At 34.9% G+C, this 24766-nt stretch overlaps 1 protein-coding gene across 1 annotated transcript; it reads left to right on the top strand.

Annotated features, from left to right (window-relative positions):
- The first annotated feature begins 11204 nt into the window (after positions 1–11204).
- Positions 11205–24547, top strand: LOC131530387 (uncharacterized). Its single transcript, XM_058760637.1, has 17 exons — positions 11205–11431; positions 11969–12295; positions 12964–13299; positions 13541–13663; positions 14005–14034; positions 14189–14218; positions 16273–16302; positions 16925–16948; positions 17994–18020; positions 18514–18543; positions 18927–18956; positions 20105–20128; positions 20315–20344; positions 20613–20651; positions 22358–22396; positions 22975–23169; positions 24100–24547. Exons 1-17 carry the CDS (start codon positions 11386–11388, stop codon positions 24156–24158), a joined length of 1419 nt encoding a protein of 472 aa, XP_058616620.1. The 5' UTR covers positions 11205–11385; the 3' UTR covers positions 24159–24547.
- The last annotated feature ends 219 nt before the right edge of the window (positions 24548–24766 follow it).

The following is a 24766-nucleotide window of genomic DNA, read 5'->3' as shown; positions in this document are numbered from 1 at the left end:
TTTATACTTGACGCGTTCGCCGTTGAGATATTCTTTGAAACGACAGGGGGCGCACAAACGAAATTGTCCTTTAAATCCGCAGGAAGTAGAAGAGAAGTAGGAATTTTACCGGAATTACGTCAGATCATTCAAGATGGACTATTGTTTGTTGATTTAATAAAATTTTACATCAAACTTTCTGTTCACTCTTTCATTTCTGTGCATAATGCAGACACATTCTACATATTGCAGTATAGCTAACGGTATGTGGGTTATTCGACAGTGTTGGAATTTACAGGATGTCTTATTTCTTATTCTAACATTTCAAATTAGACCATTATTAGAGTACAAGTTAGACAAAAATATTGCCACGTTGAGGCTCAAGTAGGTGTAACTGTTCAAATACCAGATTAATGTTATAATGTATATAAGTTGAAACCCTACAGTGTTTTGCAAATGTAACACTTCTATAAAGGTTAGGGACTGCAAAATGTACTTTGCCATAGATTAACCCATGTGATGTCTTTGTTATGTTATATAAAATGAGAAGATATAAGAACAGTTCAAAAGAGCATGTTGATCAATATTGGTTTATTCTGAATACAATATATTACAGACACATTGTTTTGTGGTGCATTGAATACTTTGCTATAGTTACAGTGCTACAGGCATTTGAATAATTATTTTAAAACTATTATAAAAATTACAAAGAAAATATAAGCTGTTCATGTTGACTGCGGCGCCGCGCGAACTGTTCGCTCGAGTCTCAAAAAATGTCGTGCACACCGCCACGCGAAATGAGGTCGCGCTCACCCAAAGCGAACTTCCGCTAACACCGCGATGACGTCATATTTGGCGCGCGCACCCAAGCGAACTTGCGGACGCGTCGAGTATATGAACCAGGCTTAAACCAGGCTTGAGGGATAATTCGGGGGGGCGGGGAGTTTAATACCACACGAGTGTGAGAGTGAGTGGTGTGGGAGAGGGGAGTGAGAGGAGGAAAATTGCCTTGATATTGAGGTGATTTTTATTTTTATTTTTTTTACTTTATTGCACTGCACTGTGGAACAGTCAAAACACAAACATGACAATCGTTCTTGCCGCCCGCAACAGGCAGGGGGGCGTGGTAAACACACACAGCGGAGCGAGCAGACTTTCTCAGTGGCTCGTCTTCGGCGCTGAGTGCAGCTTTCCTCCTCCGAGAGACAGCATCAGAAACGCAGCTTTGATCCCGGAGCCGGTGGCCTGCCGTCTCTGTCAGGGCGGGGTTTCTGGCCCTTCGAGTCCTGGCGGCGCTTCGGCCATGGCTGTCTTGGTCTCACCGCCGGCTCATGCTCGCGCCGAACAGCAGTGTGTGTTTTCTAACAACTTGTATGTTAGTCAAATGCAATCACATCTTAATGTTCATTGTCGTTTTACTAATCTCATGGTGAATGTTAAGTTTGTCTTTAAAAATTCATTCCAAATAAGTGAAGATATTTTAAAATTAAGTGGGAATTAATCTCTTTTAATGTTTTTGATTCTTGTGCATCCCTCCATTATTAATGTAAATATATATATTTGTAGTACCGGTATATTCAAATTTAAAATAACTTAAAACATTTTTACCCATTTAATCATATATTTTGTTAACTTTTGTTATGCACTTATTTACGTACTATAAAGCATGCTGTCCTTGCACAGTCTCCACTATAGTTTGCTGTGCTGCATGGGAGCGCTCCAGTCACTCACAGAAAGGAGTGTGAATGTATGGTTTCCCTATACTGACACGGAGAGGAGAAAAAAATGATGCATCAAGTTTTGTTCAGTTCACATTTATTTGTATAGCACTTATTACAAACATTGTTTCAAAGCAGCTTTACAGAAAATGAATGTTTCTACATTGCAAATAAGAGTTCTGTTAACAGGTGTAACTGTGTCAAAGTAATGTTCATATGGCAGAAATGTTCTAAAATTAGGCTTTACAAATCATGCAGTTAAGTAATGTCATGTATTCAGAAACAATCAATAAATTAAAGCAATTGTTACGTGATTTGATCATGTTGATTACAATGAAAGGAAAATGGAACAGTTTTGTATGTTTATTCAGAGTCAGAGTCAGCTTCATCTGAAGTCCTCAAGGGCTGGCGTCATCTCTTCACAGGTGCTGGTCATCTGAAGTCTTCATAAGCGGCTGGATATAGTCAGCAGGAGCAATCTATAGATTACACCAACAAAATGTGATGTAATCAAACTTGGGAATAGTGCTGCAACAAAAGATTATTTTGATAATCGATTAATCTAACGATTATTAGAACGACTAATCGTCGATTATTTCACCGATTAATCAGTAGACTTTGTTTGATTATTCAGCTTTTGCAACTAGTTAATATATTAAGTTACACATATTCTAACATAAATAAAGGTCACTTTAGCTTTAGAAAAGCATATTATGTAATTACAATTATTATACAATTAAATTGGTAACACTTTACAATAAGATTTATTAGTTAACATGAACTAAGAATGAACAATACTTCTACAGCATTTGTTAATCTTAGTTAATGTTAATTTCAGCATTTACTAATGCATTATTAAAATCACAAGTTGTGTTTTTTAACATTGGTAAATGCACTGTGAACTAACATGAACAAACGATGAATAACTGTATTTTTGTTAACCAACATTAACAAAGATTAATAGTTAAATGTAATAAATGCATTGTTCATTGATGTTAATTAATACATTAATGTTAACAAATTATACCTTATTGTAAAGTGTTACCAATTCATTATACAAATAGATGTATTTGGCACACAAAATGAGATGACAGACAGAGACACTCTCTCACCATTTAATTAGCTACATGAAAAAGTAACTGAATGACACATCTTTCACATCTCCTTTTGTAAGTCATATAGATAAACAAAATAAAGGTAAGTGATAAGACGCTTTGGATAAACTATTTTATTCACAACATGTCTTAAAATACCTTATAGGGTTGTGATAACCAAAACAGTCCTGAGCTAGATCAAGCTTTGATCTCTGTAAACCAAACTATCACTTTAATTAAATTATTTTTTTCCCACTTATAAAAATATTTTATCATTATCTAGCTCATCATTGGAGAGCTGCTTTACAGAAAATCAAGTTGTAATTCTAACTGAAAGCAACACGGACTCTGGTTTTTCATGTTTAATACCGTAAAGCTGCTTGAATTAAGGCTATATAAATAAACATGTGACCGGACTTTACTGGAGTAAAGTTAAGTTACTGAAAAGCAGAGCTCATGCAAACATCCACATCGTTGTAATCAGATGCATTTTTAACTGCTGCTTTCACACTGCTGTCAGTTTTTGTTGTGTTTATTTCGTTACTGAGAGGAAAGCGCGCAATATACATTTACATATTCATCCAAACGCCGCTCAAGCGCTATGTCTGTCTTCTCTTGAATTGCATCCAGGAGGGATGAATTACAGTCTTGCGCTACAGCGCCACACTGGTCAAACCGCAGTATTGCAGGCTCGTACATTAGGTCATATGAGATCAAACGATTACTCGACAACAAAAATATTTGTCGACAATTGTTTGTCGACGTTGTCGATAATGTCGACTAATCGTTGCAGCCCTACTTGGGAACTGGCACTTTTTCACAAAGAACAGGGAAAGACTTGCCAAACCCAGTGAAGACTCATTGTGAGGGTGATATCTCATTACAGAGAGTCTTCAGGTGGTTCTTGTTCTGAGCCAGATAGAGTAGGAGAAAAACACAGGAGAAATGGTTAAGTGATGCTCCATCACATTTCAGTCCTGTGGCATCTGCTCCTTCAACACAGTGCTTCTACAGTAGCTAAGACATTTAAGTATAAAATACAGTACAGGCTTATTGTGATTACTTCTATAAAATAGTAGTGGTATAGATACCGCTTAGAATTAAGGCCAAAAAGTTCTATCTTGGTCTCATCAGACCAGAGAATCTTATTTCTCACCATCTTGGAGTCCTTCAGGTGTTTTTTAGGAGAGGCTCACTGAGGAGAGGCTTCCGTCGGGCCACTCTGCCATAAAGCCCCGACTGGTGGAGGGCTGCAGTGATGGTTGACTTTCTACAACTTTCTCCCATCTCCCGACTGCATCTCTGGAGCTCAGCCACAGTGATCTTTGGGTTCTTCTTTACCTCTCTCACCAAGGCTCTTCTCCCCCAATAGCTCAGTTTGGCCGGACGGCCAGCTCTAGGAAGGGTTCTGGTCGTCCCAAACGTCTTCCATTTAAGGATTATGGAGGCCACTGTGCTCTTAGGAACCTTAAGTGCAGCAGAATTTTTTTGTAACCTTGGCCAGATCTGTGCCTTGCCACAATTCTGTCTCTGAGCTCTTCAGGCAGTTCCTTTGACCTCATGATTCTCATTTGCTCTGACATGCACTGTGAGCTGTAAGATCTTATATAGACAGGTGTGTGGCTTTCCTAATCAAGTCCAATCAGTATAATCAAACACAGCTGGACTCAAATGAAGGTGTAGAACCATCTCAAGGATGATCAGAAGAAATGGACAGCACCTGAGTTAAATATATGAGTGTCACAGCAAAGGGTCTGAATACTTAGGACCATGTGATATTTCAGTTGTTCTTTTTTAATAAATCTGCAAAAATGTCAACAATTTGTGTTTTTCTGTCAATATGGGGTGCTGTGTCTACATTAATGAGGAAAAAAAAAAAGAACTTAAATGATTTTAGCAAATGGCTGCAATATAACAAAGAGTGAAAAATTTAAGGTGGTCTGAATACTTTCCGTACCCACTGTATGTTATGAGATGGTAAAGCACTTATCAGATTTATCATTAAGTATGGTTTTAAGACTTTTTAACAAAATATGGGAGACAGGGAATTTACCAGCAGATTGGAAGCATGGGGTCACTGTGCCAATAGCCAAACCAGGAAAAGACCATTCTCAGCCAATTAATTATAGACCTATTACGCTGACATCAAATTTATGCAAAGTTATGGAACGGATGGTTATGAATAGGTTGACTTATGTGATTGAAAGTAGGAAAAAATTTTCAGCATGTCAAAGTGGATTTAGAAAAGGGAGAAATACGATGGATTCAATATTGTGTTTGGAACATGACATTCGAAAAGCTCAAGTTAATAAAGAAGTGCTTGTGGGAGTATTTTTTGATGTAGAAAAAGCTTATGATATGCTGTGGAAAGAGGGGCTTTTAATGAAATTGGAAAGCTTGAGAATCGATGGAAGAATGTATAACTGGATTTTGAGTTTTTTGTTTGGAAGAACGATTCAAGTAAGAGTAGGGACTGCTTTTTCTCAGATTCTCCCAATTGAGAATGGAACTCCCCAAGGAAGTGTGAGCAGTCCTATTCTTTTTAATTTAATGATTAATGACGTCTTTCATAACGTTGATAATGGAATAGGAAGATCATTGTATGCAGATGATGGAGCTCTTTGGAAAAGGGGACGAAATGTTTTATTTATAGAAAAAAAAAATACAAAAAGCAGTAAATGAGGTGGAAAATTGGGCGAATAATTGGGGTTTTCGGTTTCCGTAGCAAAAACACAAGTACCGGTAATATGTTTTTCGAAAAATAACAATAATCAAAACCTGAATGTCAAAATGTATGGTTATCAGTTGGAACAAGTTAATGTTGTACGATTTTTGGGTATATGGATGGACTCTAAATTAAATTTTAGAATACATATTCAGAAATTGATATAAAAATGCAAAAAAGGAATAAATGTATTAAGGTGCTTATCAGGAGCTGAGTGGGGGGCAAGATGTCAGTCATTGAAAATAATTTATTGTGCTGTGATTAGGTCAAACATAGATTATGGTAGTGTAGTATACAGTTCTGCGAACAAAACTTTACTTAAAAAGATAGAGGTAATACAATATCAAGCTTTGCGCATCTGCTGTGGTGCATTTAGATCTTCTCCGGTGGCTTCATTACAAGTTGACATGGGAGAATTGCCTCTAGAACAGCGTAGGTTTCAGTTGCAATTAAGGTACTGGTCTGGTGTAAAGGGACATCTGGAAAACCATCCAGTCAGACTTCTTTTGAAAGATTGTTGGGAATATGAATACAAAGAAATGGCAAGCTTTGGTTGGGTAGTAAGGAAGGAGGCAAACAGCTTGGAGTTGAAAGACCATGAAATTGCTCCTTCTGTTGCTATACCAGCAATTCCCCCTTTGTTGCTCCCTATGACAATAATAGACTTACAAATTCACTAAATAATAAAAAACAGAGATGAAAATGTCAACTGAATTAGTAGTTCAACAATATTTAATGCAGGAGTATTATTCTGTGTTACAGGTATTTACAGATGGGTCTAAGGAACCAGAGTCTGGAAGAACAGCAGCAGCAGTATATATTCCTACTTTTAAAATAAAAATTGCAAAAAGATTGTCAGATCATGTGTCAGTTTTTACCACTGAATTATTAGCTATCATACTAGCTCTACAGTGGATTGAAGAAGTTCAACCAGAAAGAACTGTGATATGTAGTGACTAAATGGCTGCGCTCACTAGTTTACTAAGTGGTAAATCTGAAGCTAGGCAAGATTTGATATTTGAAGTTTTACAAAGTTTGTTTAGAATAAGACAGTTAAGGATAGAGGTAAATTTCCTCTGGGTACCTGCACATGTGGGTGTGGATGGAAATGAGGAAGTAGACTTGCTAGCTAAGAAAGCATTAAATCATCCACAAATAGAAATTAAGTTAGCTTTAAGTAAAGCTGAATTCAAAAGAGTGATAGCAATTGAGGTAAGTAAGAAATGGCAAAAGTTATGGAACAGTGGGTCTAAAGGAAGACATCTTTTCCAGATTCAGGAGTGTGTTGGAAATGAGAGGAAAAGATATGGAAATAAGAAGAAAGAGGTCATTATTTCAAGACTAAGAATTGGACATACAGCATTAAACCATAATCTTTATAAAATAGGTAAACATGAATCGGGAAAGTGTGACAAATGTGGAGAATTAGAAACAGTGATGCATATACTTTTTGAGTGTTCTGCATATGAAAGGGAGAGATTTCAGTTAAAACAAGAATTAGGATGGTTGGAAGTCGATAATATTTCTTTAAAAGTATTATTAGGAAACGGGCCAAGGCAATCAAGAGTACATGAAATATTATTTAAATACTTGAAAAACACAGGAACCATAGATAGAATCTAGGATTTTTTTTTATTATTATTATTATTTTTCTTCTCTTTACTTTTGTTTGTTTCTTTGTATTTCTTTCTTCCAAATCTATGTACACTCCACACTCCAGATCAGTAGGTGGCGGTAATGCACCTTTTTGTGGGTTTCCCAAACCGCCATAAAACACCAGAAGAAGAAGAAAAAGAAGAGGAGGCGCCTTCAACAATATGGACTCTGCAAGACATCTGCAGTCGACTTGCACGACCTCGGTGCATTTGTGAAAGTGTCACAGCTGAGCCGAGAGGGAGCTGGTGATTGAATCCGCTGGCGATTGTGAAGTCGTGTTTGGAGTCTACGGCGGTTGACATAAACTGGTTTGTGACTGGATTGAGGTGATTTCTGGGGTAATGGATGAAGATGAAATGGAGTCAGATGACTGGAATTTAATAAGTAGTAGGAAAGGACAAGAAAAGAGAAAGAGTGGGCGAAATGAAGGTAACGTTAATAGCCAAACCAGTAAAAGGGGATTAGAAGGAAACAGTTCAGAAGAAGATAATAGGGTTGTCCGTAAAAAGATCGTAAGAGAGGAATATAGAGTCATTCTTAAATTCGGAAAGGAAGATGAACATGTAAGTCCAAAAGCATTGTCTAGAGAGCTGAAGAAAAAGTTAAAGTGGATACGGCTAAGATTTTGAGAGATGGAAGCTTGTTAGTAATACAGTATGTAAAACAGAAGAACAAAAAACAAAGCACTAAAAATTGATAATGTTTGCAAGAAAAAAGTGAATGAAAGGAAGATGTTGGGTGAGACGCGAATGAAACAGGGAGTGATAACATATTCCAATCGAAGAAGATCTAGAAAGACTCAAACAAAGTATTTCTGGAGGTAAAGTGAGTAAAATAAAAAGGTTGCAAAAAACAATGAATGGGGAAAGGGTTGATAGTTTATCAATTCTTTTGGAGTTTCAGGATTCAGTGCTTCCAGGAAGGGTCAAAATTGGATATATGAGCTTTGCAGTGAGGCCATATATTCCTCCCCCACTCCGATGTTATAGATGTCAGAGATATGGACATATAGCAGCGGTGTGCAAAGGAAAACAAAGATGCCCTAAGAGTGGAGGTGATCATAGAATTGAAAATTTTGAAGAGAATGCACAAGACAAGTGCTGTAATTGTGGGGGGCAACATAGGGTAACATACAGTGGGTGTAATATAAGAAAGAGAGCTGTGGAAATTGAACAAGTGAAAGTGGTAAACAACATAAGTTATGCAGAGGCAGTGAAGAAGGTCCAAGAGCAAAGGAGAAGTGATGGTACTGACAAAGATAAAGACATCTCGAGACAAGAGGTTGGTCAAGCAGTGGAAGGTAACCCAACACTGACAGTGGATGGGTTGATTTTGTTCATTGCATATGTAATTAATTGCACCGACCAAGTCAAACACAAAACAGAGAAAATTAAAATAATTGTGAAGGGAGCTGAAAAGTTTTTGGGTATAAGTAACATATCTTGGGAAAATATCAATAAAAGGTTGGAAGTGGATGGGAAGTTGGGAGGTGTAGGTGATAAGACAACCTTAATATTATACAATGGAATGCAAGAAGCCTGTTAGCAAATGGTCAAGAGTTTAAAAGTTTTATAAAAGAGCTTAAAAAGAAACCAGAAATCATATGCATTCAGGAAACCTGGCTTAAACCAGTTTTATATTTTAGTATTAAAGGATATGATAGCATATGCAGAGATAGAGAGGAAGATATTGGGGGAGGGTGTATAATATTTGTAAAACAAGGAATACAATACAAGGTTCTAGGGAAAGGAAAGAAGTTGGAATTCATAGTAATAGAAGTTTTGGAGGGAAAAAAAGGAAATGTTAAAATTATAAATTTTTATAATCCTTGCAAAAGATTGTCATTAGAGGTATTGGATGAACTGATTATATATTTTGAAGGGAAAACTATATGTTGTGGAGATTTTAACGCTCATAGCACGTTATGGGACAAGTGCAATGATGGGAATGGAATAGTGATTGAAGAATGGGGAACAAGGATTAATGTCAGAACAGGAACAGAAGCAGCTATTGATCTTACACTTGTTTCAAATTCATTGGCGGGTATATGTGCATGGGAGGTGTTTAGAGAAACGACTATAGGGAGTGATCATTATCCTATAGTAGTTGAAGTAAATTTAAGTGTAGAAGAATGTTATACAGGAGGAGTAGATAAATGGTATTTTGAAAATGCAGATTGGGAGGCATTTAGGAGTATTAGTGAACACGAAATGGAAAAAGTCGAAATTGAAGGAGGGGTTGATAAGATTAATAATGATATTTGTAATGCAATATTGTTGGCAGCAAATCAGACTATTCCAAAGAAGGGAGGTAAGAAAAAAAAGAAGATTGTACCATGGTGGACAAAAGAATGTGATAAAGCAATTAAATCTCGAAATAAAGCTTTTAAAATGTTAAAAAAGAATCATAGTTTTCAGAATTTTATTGAATATAAAAGGAAGCAAGCAAGTGTAAGAAGAATCATTAAAAATACAAAAAAAGAATTTTGGAGGAAGTTTTGTAACACAGTGGGAAGGGAAACAGAAATCGGTCAAGTATGGGGAATGATAAAAAGAATGAATGGGATAAAAAGAGAATTTGGGTATCCAGTATTAAGGGATGGTGATACAACAGCTGTTAAAGATGAAGACAAAGCAGAAATGCTGGCGAGGAATTTTGTTAAAATACATAAATCAGACAATATTAGTGAGGAGGGAAAAAGAGGAAGGGAAAGGACGTTGGAGCAGTATAAAGAGTTAATACAGAATGAGGAATACTATAATGACCAAATAAATATAGCATTTACGAAGACAGAATTAAATCGTTCTCTTAGGAAAACCAAGAAATCAGCTCCAGGTATGGATCAGATTTGTTATTTAATGATAAATCATCTTAGTGAAGTATCCAAGCATGTTTTATTAAAATTGTACAATAAAATTTGGGAGGAAGGAAAATTACCACAAAGTTGGAAGGAGGCGGTTATAATTCCAATACGTAAACCTGGAAAAGACTGTACAAATCCAGGAAATTATAGACCTATTGCTTTGACATCTAATATTGGTAAAACAATGGAAAAAATGGTGAATGAAAGGTTAATGTATCATGTGGAAAATAATAATTTTATTAGCGAGTTTCGCTTATCGGTAAAGAAAAGGACTAGTGATGAGTTATCTGTTTATTCAGGAGAAATGATTGCACTGTTATTAGCAACACAGTGGATAGAAGAGATTAGACCTTTGAAATCAGTTATTTGTTCAGATTCATGTGCATCAGTGGCTAGTTTATTATACAGTCATTCGGAAAGTAGACCAGACATTTTAATGGAAATAATACAAACGTTATACAGAATTCAAATGACGGGTATTACAGTGGTATTTTTATGGGTGCCTGCACATATTGGTATCCAAGGAAATGAAACTGCAGATAAAGAAGCAAAAGAGGCAGTTAAAAACAACAACATTGATTTAATTGTTAATCTAAGTAAGAGTGAAATCAAGAGTATTATTAAAAAAAGACTGAAGGAAAGGTGGCAAAAACAATGGGATATAGAGAAAAAAGGTAGATGGTTTTACAGAATTCAAAGGAAAGTGGGAGAAATGAGAAGTGCAGGGAAAAACAGGAGGGAGGAAATAGTAATATCAAGGATGAGATTTGGACACACAAGATTAAATGGTACACTTTATAAAATGGGTAAACATGATACAGGAAGGTGTGAATTTTGTGGGCAAGAAGAATCAGTGGAACATGTTATTTTGTATTGTCAGAAATATGAAACTGAAAGACAGATTTTAAAGGAAAATTTAGGAAAAATAAAAGTGCGATTTAAATTGAGAGATATATTACAAAATAACTCGGGGAATGAATGCTATAGTTTTATTTTTCAGTACCTTAAAATAACAAATTTGTGGGAGAGAATATAAAAAATAAAAGATAAATTAAAAAATAAAATTAAAAAGGGAAGGTAGTCATTTTGATCCACACTCCATACCAGTTGGTGGCGGAAATACACCATTTTGTTGTTTGTCAACCGCCAATAAATTTCAAGAAGAAGAAAAAGAAGAGGAGGAGGAGGAGAAGAAGGAAGAAGACGTCGACATCCGCGGCCATTCTGCTACAGTCTTAAAAGTTACAGTTTAATGTTTTTAGCAGCACATAAATCATCATGTACATCAAAAACTAATATTAGTAATATTTATACTATCCACTGAAATCAGATTATGTAAGCTTCAACACTATGAAGACCACTTTAAAAATCGTTCCGTTTTTGCTAGTGATGTGTGGTAAGTGCGCAATTCTTTGTTCTTGCAACACTTTCGGTTTCACCGGAAACCGCATTTGGGGGAACTATACCAAAATTAACCGTAGTTTTACTGCAAATAAAACCAAGAAAACCATAGTTAAACCACGGTAACCATAAATTAGCCATGATTTTGCTACACTAACCATAGTTTAACCATGGCATTTGTAGTAAAACCGTGGTTATAAATGGCAATACGCCAAAACACCATGGTTATTTTTTTATTTTTTATTTTTTTATAATAAAACCTTAGTTAATTTTCGTAAGGGAACGAGTGCCATACTATGCTATACTGATACACCACCCCTGATTTTGTGTACGAATAAATTAACTCAAAACATAGGGAACCAGGTGCTATTTGGTGTCTCGGGCACAAAAGAACGTAAAACAAAGACCACGTCATTAAATCAGACAGTGTAAATGAGTCGAGAATAAATGATCGTGAATAAATCTTTAACATCATTATCAGCAGTGTTGTATGAGTGTAATCTTTGAGAAACTGTTTCTGTTTGTTCTGCAGGTGTGTTTGGTGCTGAAACAGATGAAGTGAAGTCAGTGATGGAGGGAGATTCTGTTACTCTAATCCTCGATCTTACTAAAATACAGAAACTTTATCTGATACAGTGGAGGTTTGGAGATCCAGGTCCAGTCATTGCTCAAATTGATGGAAATGAAATCTCATATGAAGATGATGAGAGATTCAGAGGCAGACTGCAGCTGAATCAGACTGGATCTCTGTCATCTGTCACCATCACAAACATCAGAACTAATCACTCTGGACTTTATAAAGCAGAAATCAGCCACAACACTGGAACCTTATATATTAAGTTTAGTGTTACTGTCTATGGTGAGGATATTTATATTTTTGAATAATTAGATGTTTTCAATTTTCTTTTTAGTTTCATTCCTTCAGTAACAGTACTGAAACAACTCAAAGCAGGATTGCTTGTATAATAAAATTAATTTTTATTCCATCTTTTGAACATAGATACGTGCAGGGATTCAAACAGTGAAATGTGACCCTAGACCACAAAACCAGTCAAAAGGGTCATTTTTTTTATATTGAGATCTATATATCATCTGAAAGCTGATTAAATAAGCTTTCCATTGATGTATGGTTTGCTCGGATAGTTGTAGACAATATTTGGCCGAGATACAACTATTTGAATAAATCAAAATACTGAGAAAATCACCTTTAAAGTTGTCCAAATGAAGTTCTTAGCAATGCATATTACTAATCAAAAAATAAGTTTTGATATATTTATGGTAGGAAATTTACAAAATATCTTAATGGAACACAATCTTTACATAATATCCTAATGATTTTTTGCATAAAAGAAAAATCGATAATTTTGACCCATACAATGTATTGTTGGCTATTGCTACGAATATATCCATGCTACTTAGGACTGGTTTTGTGGTCCAGGGTCAAAACTAATCTGTAAGGATTAATATTCTAGTGCCAGTAACAGTGATAAGTATATTATTTTCTGTCTGTGAATCTGTTTCTTGTAGAGTCTCCATCTGTTTTTGCTGGGGCTGAAGCTGAAATGAAGAGCGTGTCAGTGACAGAGGGAGATCCTGTCACTCTTCATGTTACTCAACTACAAGGAAATGAGCTGATACTGTGGAGGTTTGGAGATGAAGGGAAACTCATAGCTAAAAGTGATAAAGAGGCCAAGAGCTCAAGATTATATGATACTGATGAGAGATTCAGAGACAGACTGGCGCTGGATCAGACTGGATCTCTGATCATCACAAACACCAGAATCACAGACTCTGGACCTTATACAGTGAAGATCAGCAGCAACAAACAGACCTTATACAAGAGATTCACTGTCACTGTCAGTGGTGAGGAACTCAAGTGTTTTGAAGTAAAGATTGTTTATCATCTGTCTGTGAATAATTCAGATGATGTGAGTTTAAAGGGCTTAGATCATGAGGAATCAAACCTTCCCTTAAAATTGAAAAACTTCAGTGTACAAAGACATTATACACTAACTTTCAGAACTCAAAACATCAGAACTCAATAGTGTTTGTTATAGATCAGACACACATTCACACTAATGACCGTCTCTCTTTATCATTACAGAACCAGGTCTGTCTCCAGGTGCTATAACAGGGATTGCTGTTGTTATGCTGCTAATGGCTGCAGCTGCAGCTGCTGTTGTTGTACTTTATTGTCGCAAGACCTCTGAACTAAAAAATCAAAAGTGTAAGTAATACAGATGATACAGCAAGAAAGGGAAAAATGAATTTTGTTGCATTACAGTAGATGTAAATGTAAAATATCACTTAAACTGCACATAAAGCTTTCATATGTGACCCTGGACCACAAAACCAGTCTTAAGTCGCTGGAGTATATTTGTAGCATCTTACTGCATGGAAATGAGCTGCATGAAGACTTTTAATATCTAGCCATACAGGTTTGGAAGAACATGGAGAGTAAATAATATATTTATTTAGTAATCTGATGTATGTCATGCCTTAGTGTTTCTGTTCGTTCACTTATAATCGTCTCATTTCTCTGTTTCTATGTGCTGCTGTGACATGAAGCGAAGATCTCTGAACGACAAAATGAAACGTGTAAGTATTACAGCTGATACAGCCAAAGAAAAGTGAACTTTACTGTGCTACAGTAAATGTATAATGATTTTTCATCATCAGTTCTGCTTGTGTTTGATTTAGTGCAGTAATTAATGTAGTGTTTTCTGTTTCTATGTGATGCTGTGACATGAAGCGGAGATCTCTGGAAAACTAAAGCAAATGTGTAAGCATTACAGCTTAAACAACATTGGAGCAATTCCAGCATTATAGGTGTGACATTTTCAGTCAATTGAACCCTATTTATATTTACAATCTAGTCCAGATATCAGAGAAATGTCAGCCTATAAACGAGTTGTATATTTTAGATGAGGGAAATGCATGCATTACAGACGTGGCAAAAGAGGTGAGTTTTTGGGTGACAGAATATTGTGTATACTTTCTGTGAATTACAATTCACAAACCAGAAGCAACTATATCCACCGAAGGTTTAGCTCTCTACAGAGCAATAAATATTTTATTTCAGTTTTCATTTTCACATTTCAGAGGAAGAAACACTGTTATGGAAATGACTGTTCTCAAAACAGAATGTATCTGACTATGGAAATGTGTATCCACCTTTTTTCCTAGCAAGCCTTTTGCAATTTAACTTATGGGATGCTCTTCCGGTTTGGGAATGTTCCATTTAAAAGGACTGAAACAAATAATTTCAACTCAAGGTTGCACTACAAATAAACCTTATCTTCCAGTTTGACTGAATGAGCTATACAGGTGCTGGTCATATAATTAGAATATCATCAAAAGTTGATTTATTTCTAATTCTATTCAAAAAGTGAAACTTGTATATTATATTCATTCATTACACACAGACTGATATATTTCAAATGTTTATTTCTTTTAATTTTGATGATTAGAGCTTACAGCTCATGAAAGTCAAAAATCAGTATCTCAAAATATTAGAATATTTACATTTGAGTTTGAATAAATGACCATCCCTACAGTATAAATTCTGGGTATCTCTTGTTCTTTGAAACCACAATAATGGTGTGGCTGTTTACAGAGTGTAAAGTTGACTGGAAGGAAGAATTTTAGAGCACTTCATGCTTCCTTCTGTTGACAAGCTTTATGGAGAGGCTGATTTCATTTTCCAGCAGGACTTGGCACCTGCCCACACTGCCAAAGGTACCAAAAGCTGGTTCAATGACCATAGTGTTACTGCGCTTGATTGGCCAGCAAACTCGCCTGACCAGACACAGTCTGTGTGTAATGAATGAATATAATGTACAAGTTTCACTTTTTGAATGGAATTAGTGAAATAAATCAACTTTTTGATGATATTCCAATTATATGACCAGCACCTGTACATTTTCTTTTATGTTCTATTTTCAGATGTCAGGAGAATAACGTAACGCTATTTTAATGTGACATGGTTTAACAAGAGTATCTATGGCAAGAGCTCTTCTCACTTCGCTGCATTCTTTTTCTCCTTATTAATTTTTCCTTTATATTCCACTGTAACTACATGAAAAAAGACAACATATACTGCACATGTGTGGTCTGCTCTCCTGATATAATTAACAACATAACCCATGAATAATTATTGCACTAAGAATCTCCTCAAATATCTCCTTTTTCTCCGCAAATCCTCACGTCCCAAAATATCATAGGGCATTGGAAAAAGGTGGATAAAATGCTTTAAAAACACTAACAGAGACCTCTACTGTGTATTAAACTTTGACCTCATTTAATCGACTTAAAACTGAAACTACAACTTTACATGGAATTGGCTGTACAAGCTGTTTCCATGGTTCTTTCCTTCTGATGTTTATTTCATTCTATAACTAGTAGTAAAGAGGAAGAGATGATCGGTTCACTTGTGTTCCTCACTGCATTTACTGAGGCGATTTGTCATGTCACATTCAGAATTGCATGTATAGTTTGAATTTTGTGATTAAATTGACAAAATGTGAAAGAATTGGATAGGAGACTTGTTATAGTTTAGTTTTATTCAGACAGCATGATTTGATTCAACTTTTAGGCTACAACAGCCGGGATTTTTTTTTTTTCATAACCTGCATCTGAATTGGTATTTAGATATTTTTACAGACATATTATTGCAGCTCAGAGGCAGCATTACTGATTATTAATAAAAAGTCATGCAGATGATGAATTGATTTAGAAGCATATGAAGAATCACACAGTATCTTCACAGTGTTTCTGTCATGTTAATTTACTTATAATCTCCTTATTTCTGTTTCTGTGTGCTGCTGTGACATGAAGCCGAGATCTCCGCACAACTAAAGCAAATGAGTAAGTTGAATTTAATATAAAAAAGTCATGGGTGTGACACATTATTTAACTATTGTTTAAAATATATAAATGATTAGTTACTAGTTAAATATGTGGTAAGTATTATTGGTGACACTTAATAATAAAGTCCTATTAGTTAATGTTAGGTAATGCATTTACAAACATTAACACTGATCAAGCCATTTGTTTTAGTTGGTTAATACCTAACATCTTTAATGTTAATTAATATGAAACTGTTCATTATTAGTTCATGTTAGATCAGATCCATTAAATAATATTTACAGGTATAACTTTTGATTTTAACAATATATGAGTAAATGTTCAAAGTAACATTAAGTATTTTTCATTGTTAGTTCATATTAACTAAAGTAGTTAAAGTTAACAGATGAATCCATATTATAAAGTGTTTTTGTATTGTTTGTTGCTAATACAAATTGATTTAACTAATGTTCACTCATACAACGTTACTGTAATTGTTACTGATAATTCATATATTTAAGCATTTTGCACATTGATTATCAGAAGTACATGAAGAATCACACAGCATTTTCTCAGTGTTTCTGTCTGATCATTAACTTATAATTTTATCATTTTTGTTTCTTTGTACTGCTGTAACATGAAGCGGAGGACTGTGAAAAAGAATTGCGTAAGTATTAAACTGATGTAGCAAGAGTTTATTGTGCAATAGTTCATAAATGTACTATGAAAACAAGGTCGGTTACAGTATATATAGAAGACTTTAACTTCACTACATTTTAAAGATAAATTTTATATTTTTATTCTGACCATTCACATGTTGTTTTTTTAATGTCATGTTTAGGGTTGGTAAATGTAACAGACTGGAGTGCCAAATGAGGCACTATACACTGTGCACTTATATACTGTGTACTTGTGCACTATACTCAACCGCGTAATGTGTGAATTTTATAGTTATTTTGTTTTTCATAATCAGAGTCTGATAGCCCTCCCCCTCTGCTATGTAATTAAAGCTGTGAATGAGTGCATGAAGTGGCCAGTGAAAGTTACTTTTAACAGTAATTTAGTACAGTATTGTGTTACTCCTTAAAAAAGTAACTAATTACATTACTTAGTTACTTTTTATGGAAAGTAATGCATTACATTTCCATTACTTTTCTCATCTGGGCTGGGCTTCCTTGTTTGTTTTGGCAAATGTAAAAGCGCTTTCTATTTGCATGTATTTTTATTTTTTTAAATTGCAGTGCGTTAAGCTCTCACGGCCACGGTAGAAAACAAAGAAACTGACGTTACTTTTTTGAAAAAAGTAACTCAGATATTTTCTTGTAAATTAAAAGCTAATGCATTACTTTACTGGTCACATAAAACAAGTAATCTGATTACATAACTTGTGTTACTGTAATGCATTACCCCCAACATTGTGTCCAACATTCCACATTTCAAGTGCATCATCCGGGTATTTAAAGTGGATATTTAACTTAATTAGTTCTCAAATTGTTCTATATATATATATATGTATATATGTGTGTGTGTGTGTGTATGTACATATGAACTAGCCAATTAACACATTACTGTAAGATGTATCATATTGTTAATAAGTTATTTACATGATGAAGTGATTATCAAAGCACTAAAGAATCACAGTATCTTCATGTTCATCTGCAAAATCATTTATCTTATTTCTCTGTTTCTGTGTGCTGCTGTGACACATGTAGCTGAGATATCTGAACACCATCAAACATGTAAGTACTACAGCAGATAAAGCCAGAGAAAAATTATCTTTATTGTGCTACAGCAGTTTAAATGTACAATATGATTATTCATTGTCATTATATATTATAAAGGTTCTAAATATACATTTACATGACACGGCAGCTGTGGAAATATTGTTCTCATTAATTTACATTTAATGATGGCTTTAACACATACAGCATTACTGTAATTCAGTAGTTCTGAATTCTGTTCCTCAAATTTTTCTCCAAATCTAATCAAAAACACCTGAATAAGCTAATCAATGTCTTCAGAATTACTAGAAAGCTACAGGCATGTCAATTTGATCAGGGTTGGAGCTAAACTCAGAGTTGAGAAACCATGCTGTATTCATTACTGATCATAAATATATAGTCGTACAGATGATGAAATGATTTTTAGAAGCAGTGTTTGTGACAAATTAATCCGTTCATTCACTCACAATCTCCTAATTTCTCTGTTTCCATGTGCTGCTGTGACATGAAGTGAAGATCTCAGAAAAACTAAAGGAAATGTGTAAGTTTTACAGCTCATACAGAGAGAAAAATTAGCTTTATTGTGCTACAGTAGAATTTAATATATGTATAATATGATAATTCATTGTGAGTATGTTTTTACCCTTAGGTCTGCTTGTGTTTCATTTAGTGCAATTATTAATGAAGTGTGTGATTGTCCAGTATTGAGCTGCATGATATTAATATATTGATGATATAATCATATAAAACATTGTGATATAACATTACTGCAATTGCTACTGATAACTCAATTAATGCAGATGATGAAGTGATTATTAGAAGCACATGAAGAATCACACAGCATCTTCTCAGTGTTTCTGTCATGTTCATCTGATCACTCACTTATCTCATTTTTCTTTTTCTATGTGCTGCTGTGACATGAAGCGGAGATCTCTGAACGACTAAAGCAAATGTGTAAGTATTACAGCTACAACAACAGGAGAAAATGAGCTTTATTTTTCTATAGTAGACTTTTTCAAAATTTTGTTTGATTTAAACAAAAGTTAAAAAAAAAATGGGTTCTTTAAGGCTTGTCAGTAAATGGTCACTGTTATGATTGGTTAATGTCATGGCGTAGAAAAATGTGTCAACGCTTTCTCACTAGTACTGCATGTGAATAAGTGTTATAAAACCATCATTTACAGACAAAATTTATGAAATTGTTAACTCACAGTTTGTGATGCAGCTGCTGCTTCATCTTTTAACAAAGCTTCTTGCAAGCTCTCCATTACACTGCCTCGTTTACAAAACAAAATGCTCAGAACAAACAATTCTTCAATGCGATCCGGGACTCCATTAAAATAAACCATCCACTTGTTTCTGATGCTTGGGTCTTCCTGAAGTGCGTAGAGACACAAACAAGCTGTTTAAACTAGACACTTCAAAGTGAACATTCTTCTTGAATTCTGAAAGTGATGCTCTTTCGTCGATCCTGTGTCATAAGTGTTGTTCAGGAGTCTGCATTTGACGTAGCTCTTCATAAATGGCCTTAACCTCAGAACAGCTGCTTTCTATGATCTCAGTCAGCTCATTCAACTCATCTTGGGAAGCCTCATCCAACAATATATATTTTTTTGCCTAGTCTTGTATTATACCTCCATTTTCTCATATATCATTAATATACTGTATATTAATGACAAATATTTTTGAGGTTTAAGCAATGAAGGGGTTACTCTAGAATAGCAAGAGTGTGAAACCTACACAGTACGGAAAGGGAAAGATATATACAACGTTTAATGATCTAAAATAATTGGTTTCAATGATCTATAAGCATGTGTAAAGCAATTATATTGCCAGTACAGTACATAACAACTGATTATATACATTTATTTGTCAGTTTAACTCAGGCAAGTTAAGAGAGCCATTTTTCTGCAGAGTTTAGCTCCAACCCTGAAAAAATCCTCACCTGCCTATAGCCTTTGCAATCTTAAAGATATTGATTAGAATTATTATTAGAAGCACACAGTCACACAGTATCTTCTCAGTGTTTCTGTCATGTTCATCTGTTCATTCACTTATAATCTCCTCATTTTTCTGTTTCTATGTGCTCCTGTGACATAAAGCGAAGTACTGTGAAAAAGAATTGCGTAAGTATTAAAACTGATATACAGAGAAAAACAAATCAGCTTTATTGTGATACAGCAGAGTTTAAATATACAATAATAGTTGTCCTTGTATATATTAAAATGCTTAGTCATTTAGTGAAAAAAAAGAGAAATTCATCTGTTCGTTTACTTATTATCATCTTGTTTCTGTGCTGCTGTGACATGAAGGCAAGATCTCTGAACGACTAAAGCAAATGTGTAAGTATTCCAGCTGAAACAGCCAGAGAAAAATGCTACAGAGTTAATTAAGCCTAATTTAAAAATGCCACAGATGTGACATATCACTTAACTGATGTTAAAATGTACAGTATATAAATCAACATTAACCAATAAGTGCTGTCAATGTGTATTGTTTTGTAAGTGATTATTAGAAGCACATGAAGCATCACACAGCGTCGTCTTAGTGTTTTTGACATGTTCCTCTGATCATTCACTTAAAATCTTATTTCTGTGTTTCTGTGGGCAGCTTTGACAAAGAAAGGGGAGATCTCTGAACAAGAAACACGTAAGTATTACAACTGATTCAGCAAGAAATGTGTTTGAAAAGTTACTACTTAAAAGTTATATATCTTAAAATTGGCAACGGTTAGTAATTGTCAAAAAACTCAGTCATCAGTCGTATCCGACAATGAAGGATCAGCAAATGAAACTGTGACCACAGATATCATTAACTTAAGTGAATGAAAGGCAATAATCAGCAATATTCATTCACACAAATAAATTAATTTGAATGTTTCATTGATGTAATATTAGTTGTACATAATGTAAGGAACTGATTAATAATTTTTTGAACTGGTTCATTGAATCAAACTGTCTGAAAGAGATGGTTCGCGGAAATGAATCAGACTAGGCATCACTATCTTAAAGGTCCCATGGCATGAAAATTTCACTTTATGAGGTTTTTAATTAATATGAGTTCCCCTAGCCTGCCTATGGTCCCCCAGTGGCTAGAAATGGCGATAGGTGTAAACCGAGCCCTGGGTCTCCTGCTTCGTCTTTGAGAAAATGAAAGCTCAGATGACCCAATCTGGAAACTTCCCTTTATGTCGTCATACAGGGAAAGGTTACCTCCCCTTTCTCTGCTTTGCCCGCCCATGAGAAAATGAGCTACTACCGTGCGAGGCGAGCGCAATATTTTTTTTTCCTCGAGAGACATCATGGCTTGCAAACGAGCGAAGCGTGACAGTTGCTCAGTGTTTGGATGAACAAATGAACACCAAAGTATTTTTTTAGTTCCTTCATCCGAGCCTATGGCTAGCATTAGCTACATGATAATAACTGTAACAGCATACATAAACAAACCAACTAAAGTACTGTATCCAGACACAATATTTTAAACTAACCATTCGGAGACGTCCTGCTGTAGCCGCTGAGTTGCAACTTCTTCATCTGGTACTAATCCATCCGGATCAGATCCTGGGTCAACCTGAAAAGCTTGAAGGACTGTGTCTACGAGCCATTGAGATACATCCACTGTCAACATTAGCGCATGGTAGCGCAAGCTGGTTGCCCCGCCTCTCTCCTCCTCATTAGCATTTAAAGCACAGACACAGAAATGGCACGTCCTAAGGAAAGCTCATTGTGGGACTGGCTCGTAGTGGCTGAAATTCTGCACCAAGGCTGAATTTCGGGAAAGAGACTTCAGATACAGTACTAGGAACCACATAGGCCTATATAAAAGCATCCAAAAAGCAGCATGTCATGGGACCTTTAAAGAGACAGCAGTCTAATAAACCTGCTGCTGCTGTCTGTATAATTAATGTTAATAACACAACGAAAGACAGAGAAAGTCACTCACTGCTCTTGACTGAATCATTTTTTGGATTTTTAATAATAATCGATTCATATTTGATTCATACTGTGAAGACTATGCAGTGTTTTACTTGCACATTTGATTATTGAATTTCTTGATTATTGTTGTTCTTATTTTATTGAATATTTTTCTTTACTTTACTGTTTTCTTCAGTAAGCTTGAGAACCTTTTTCCTCAAACTGTTTAGCCTAGTATTAGTTTTTTCTATGATTATTGAAATTTCTATCAAGAATTGTAAAATTCAACAACCTTATTTCAACCTTATATATCAATATTGTGAGCAAATTAGCGATACTCTGATATTAAATTTTGGCCCCCTAAATGATGTCGAAAGTATAGTTTATTGTTAATTCACATTAATGGTGGATTTAACTAATGTATTGTAATTCTGTGTGCAGCTTTGATCGATGAAGTGGAGATCTTTGAACAAGAAATAGGTTAGTATTAAAACTGATACAGCAAGTGTAAAATGTGTTTTGTTCAATAAAATGTTCAATAAAAATGGGGTTTGTTGCTTTGCTAAAATCTGTACGTTTGAAGAAATATAGTACAAATGCTTCATTAGTACTACTGTACTTAAATGATTCTTTTACTCTGATACATTTCTCCAGATCCTTTCATTTCATTAATTAAAAAAAAAAAAAAAAAACACCTGCAATTGCTAGTGTCGTCTCACATAGTCAAACCTTTGAGTTACGCCATAAAGTCTGATCACTCTCCACCTTTGACATGTACAGCGACCAATCACATATTGTTTTGTTTAACAAAAGCAATGTAGGTTGTTCAAGATCAGCATGCAAATTAAAGCTAATAATAAACAGATGAATCAAATACAAATCTGACGTGAAGAGCCTAGGGATGCTCATTTTCCCAACTAACTGATAAGATTAAAATATTAAATTAGTATTAAATAAAGAAATGTCTGTGACCCATTAAAATACAAAGGCATTGCACCTTCACACAGAATATAGAAGAACAGGCTCTTCAGCATATACATGTAAATCTGTCTTTCCAGGTGCTGTCTCAAAAGAAGAGACAAGATCAGAGATGGAGAAAGGTGAAAGGGAACGGCGCATTTTTGTTGAAGACACTGTCGTAAGTCAAGCGATTGGAGGGCCGCATGGTGCTGATGGGATAGTCGGAGACAGACAGGGCAAGAGCCTTGTAGTCTGTAACACCGGTACTGAACATAGTGGAGTTTTTACACATGGTGAGTAGTTGTCTTTTAATTCATCTTTATCCACCGTCTGCTCTATTTATAGAAGTCCAGCTGTACAGTGACAAACAGGAAAATAATATTTCAACAAATGTTTACTCTAAGTGCAAATATCCGAAGCAATTCATTTTAATATGATCGGCCAGTTCAAATGAGTTCACCTTTTGCCAAACTTGTTCTTCTCCTTTTCTCATTACATATCAGATCTGAAAGGCATTTATTTTAAGTCAATAATAAAGTGTTTATCGGGTACGGTTAGGGGTAGGTGTAGGGGGGGCTTTATTGTCCCAATAAAGCATTATCCATTTAATAATTGTAATAAATATAAATTACAGTCAATATGTTATTATTGTATACTGTTTTTTAATGTACGACAATACTGAGGTATAAATGTCTGCCACCTTGCTAAAGAAAATACTGCTATTTTAGTGTCAATAGAATTTATCATTATTTGCACTTAATGTAAGTTAGTTTATTTCTGAATGTAAAAATGCTGAGACAGTATGAAGTACTTGCTCTGGCACTTGTTTTAAATGATTTTGATTTACACTATGATCTGTTCATATATCCAACAAAATCCTCTGAATACAAATTGCCAAATAATTAGAAATGAATGTAAGTGAATGAAAGTGTGTTTGTCCTGAGAGGAATGGGCAAGTTTGCATGTTGGAAGGTGCATGACTGAGTTCGCAAATATAATATTCATTTGTGAGAAAAGAGCAAGTCCTCAAACAAAATTTAACTTATAAAATTAGTCAGAAGTGCTAATTACAATGTGTTATTTAACGGATTTTGTACTTTTTTTTTTTTTTTTTTGTAATGGTAATTTGATGGTAACTTATTTACATTCATTATGATTTATGATCATTCATTATGATCTTCTCTCTTTTGAATTTCTGTGATTGTCTCTGTGTTTCATTTCAGAATCAACAGGAAAAGGAGTGAATGAAGAAACACTACAATCCGATGAGCTGCTGGGTTAATGAATGATAATCAAATTGTCCGCGTTCGCACATTATTTTCACCTACTAGTGGCTTGTACAATGTCTGCAATGCCTGAGGAGACAAAGCGACCAATAATACTTCCAAAAGATCTTCACATCTCAACGAGTCCCGATGAGTCTGTGTGTATTCAGGTTTAATTTGAATAGAAAAACAGGTACACACACACACACACACACACACACACATACATACATACACATATTTGTATTAATGTTACACTACATACCTGTGACCCTTATGTTACCTGTAACAATTTGAATCACACAACGTGTGTGTGTGTGTGCAGGTTGCTGTTTTATGTAATTAACACTAATTAATGTTCTCATTGACTTTGATCACAGTGTAAAGATTAAATTACCTTCTCCAACTTTGCATGCTTTATGCTATATTAAATGGTAATGCCTAAATATGTGATCCAAATATATGTTTTTAAATTAATCTGGGGGTGGATTCACAAAAAACTATTAAGAAGTATGTTCCATAATAAGTGTTGAAAATTTACTAAATAACCCAATTCGAAAACACATCAAGGATTGTCTTTTTACACTGCCTGCAGATTACCGTAATAATCATAAGCACACACACT

This window comes from Onychostoma macrolepis, chromosome 22 (assembly GCF_012432095.1).
Source record: "Onychostoma macrolepis isolate SWU-2019 chromosome 22, ASM1243209v1, whole genome shotgun sequence".
Classification (NCBI taxonomy): Eukaryota; Metazoa; Chordata; class Actinopteri; order Cypriniformes; family Cyprinidae; genus Onychostoma; species Onychostoma macrolepis.
Note: the sequence above shows the minus strand (reverse complement) of the source record. Positions and strands in the feature narration are given on the sequence as shown.

Excerpts from the sequence above, each read along its gene's own strand:
- LOC131530387 (XM_058760637.1), top strand. The coding sequence starts at position 11,386 with ATGAAGACCACTTTAAAAATCGTTCCGTTTTTGCTAGTGATGTGTG. Across the intron at positions 12,296-12,963 it reads GTTTAGTGTTACTGTCTATG|AGTCTCCATCTGTTTTTGCT; the intron begins GTGAGGATATTT and ends TGTTTCTTGTAG. Across the intron at positions 13,664-14,004 it reads TGAACTAAAAAATCAAAAGT|CGAAGATCTCTGAACGACAA; the intron begins GTAAGTAATACA and ends TGTGACATGAAG.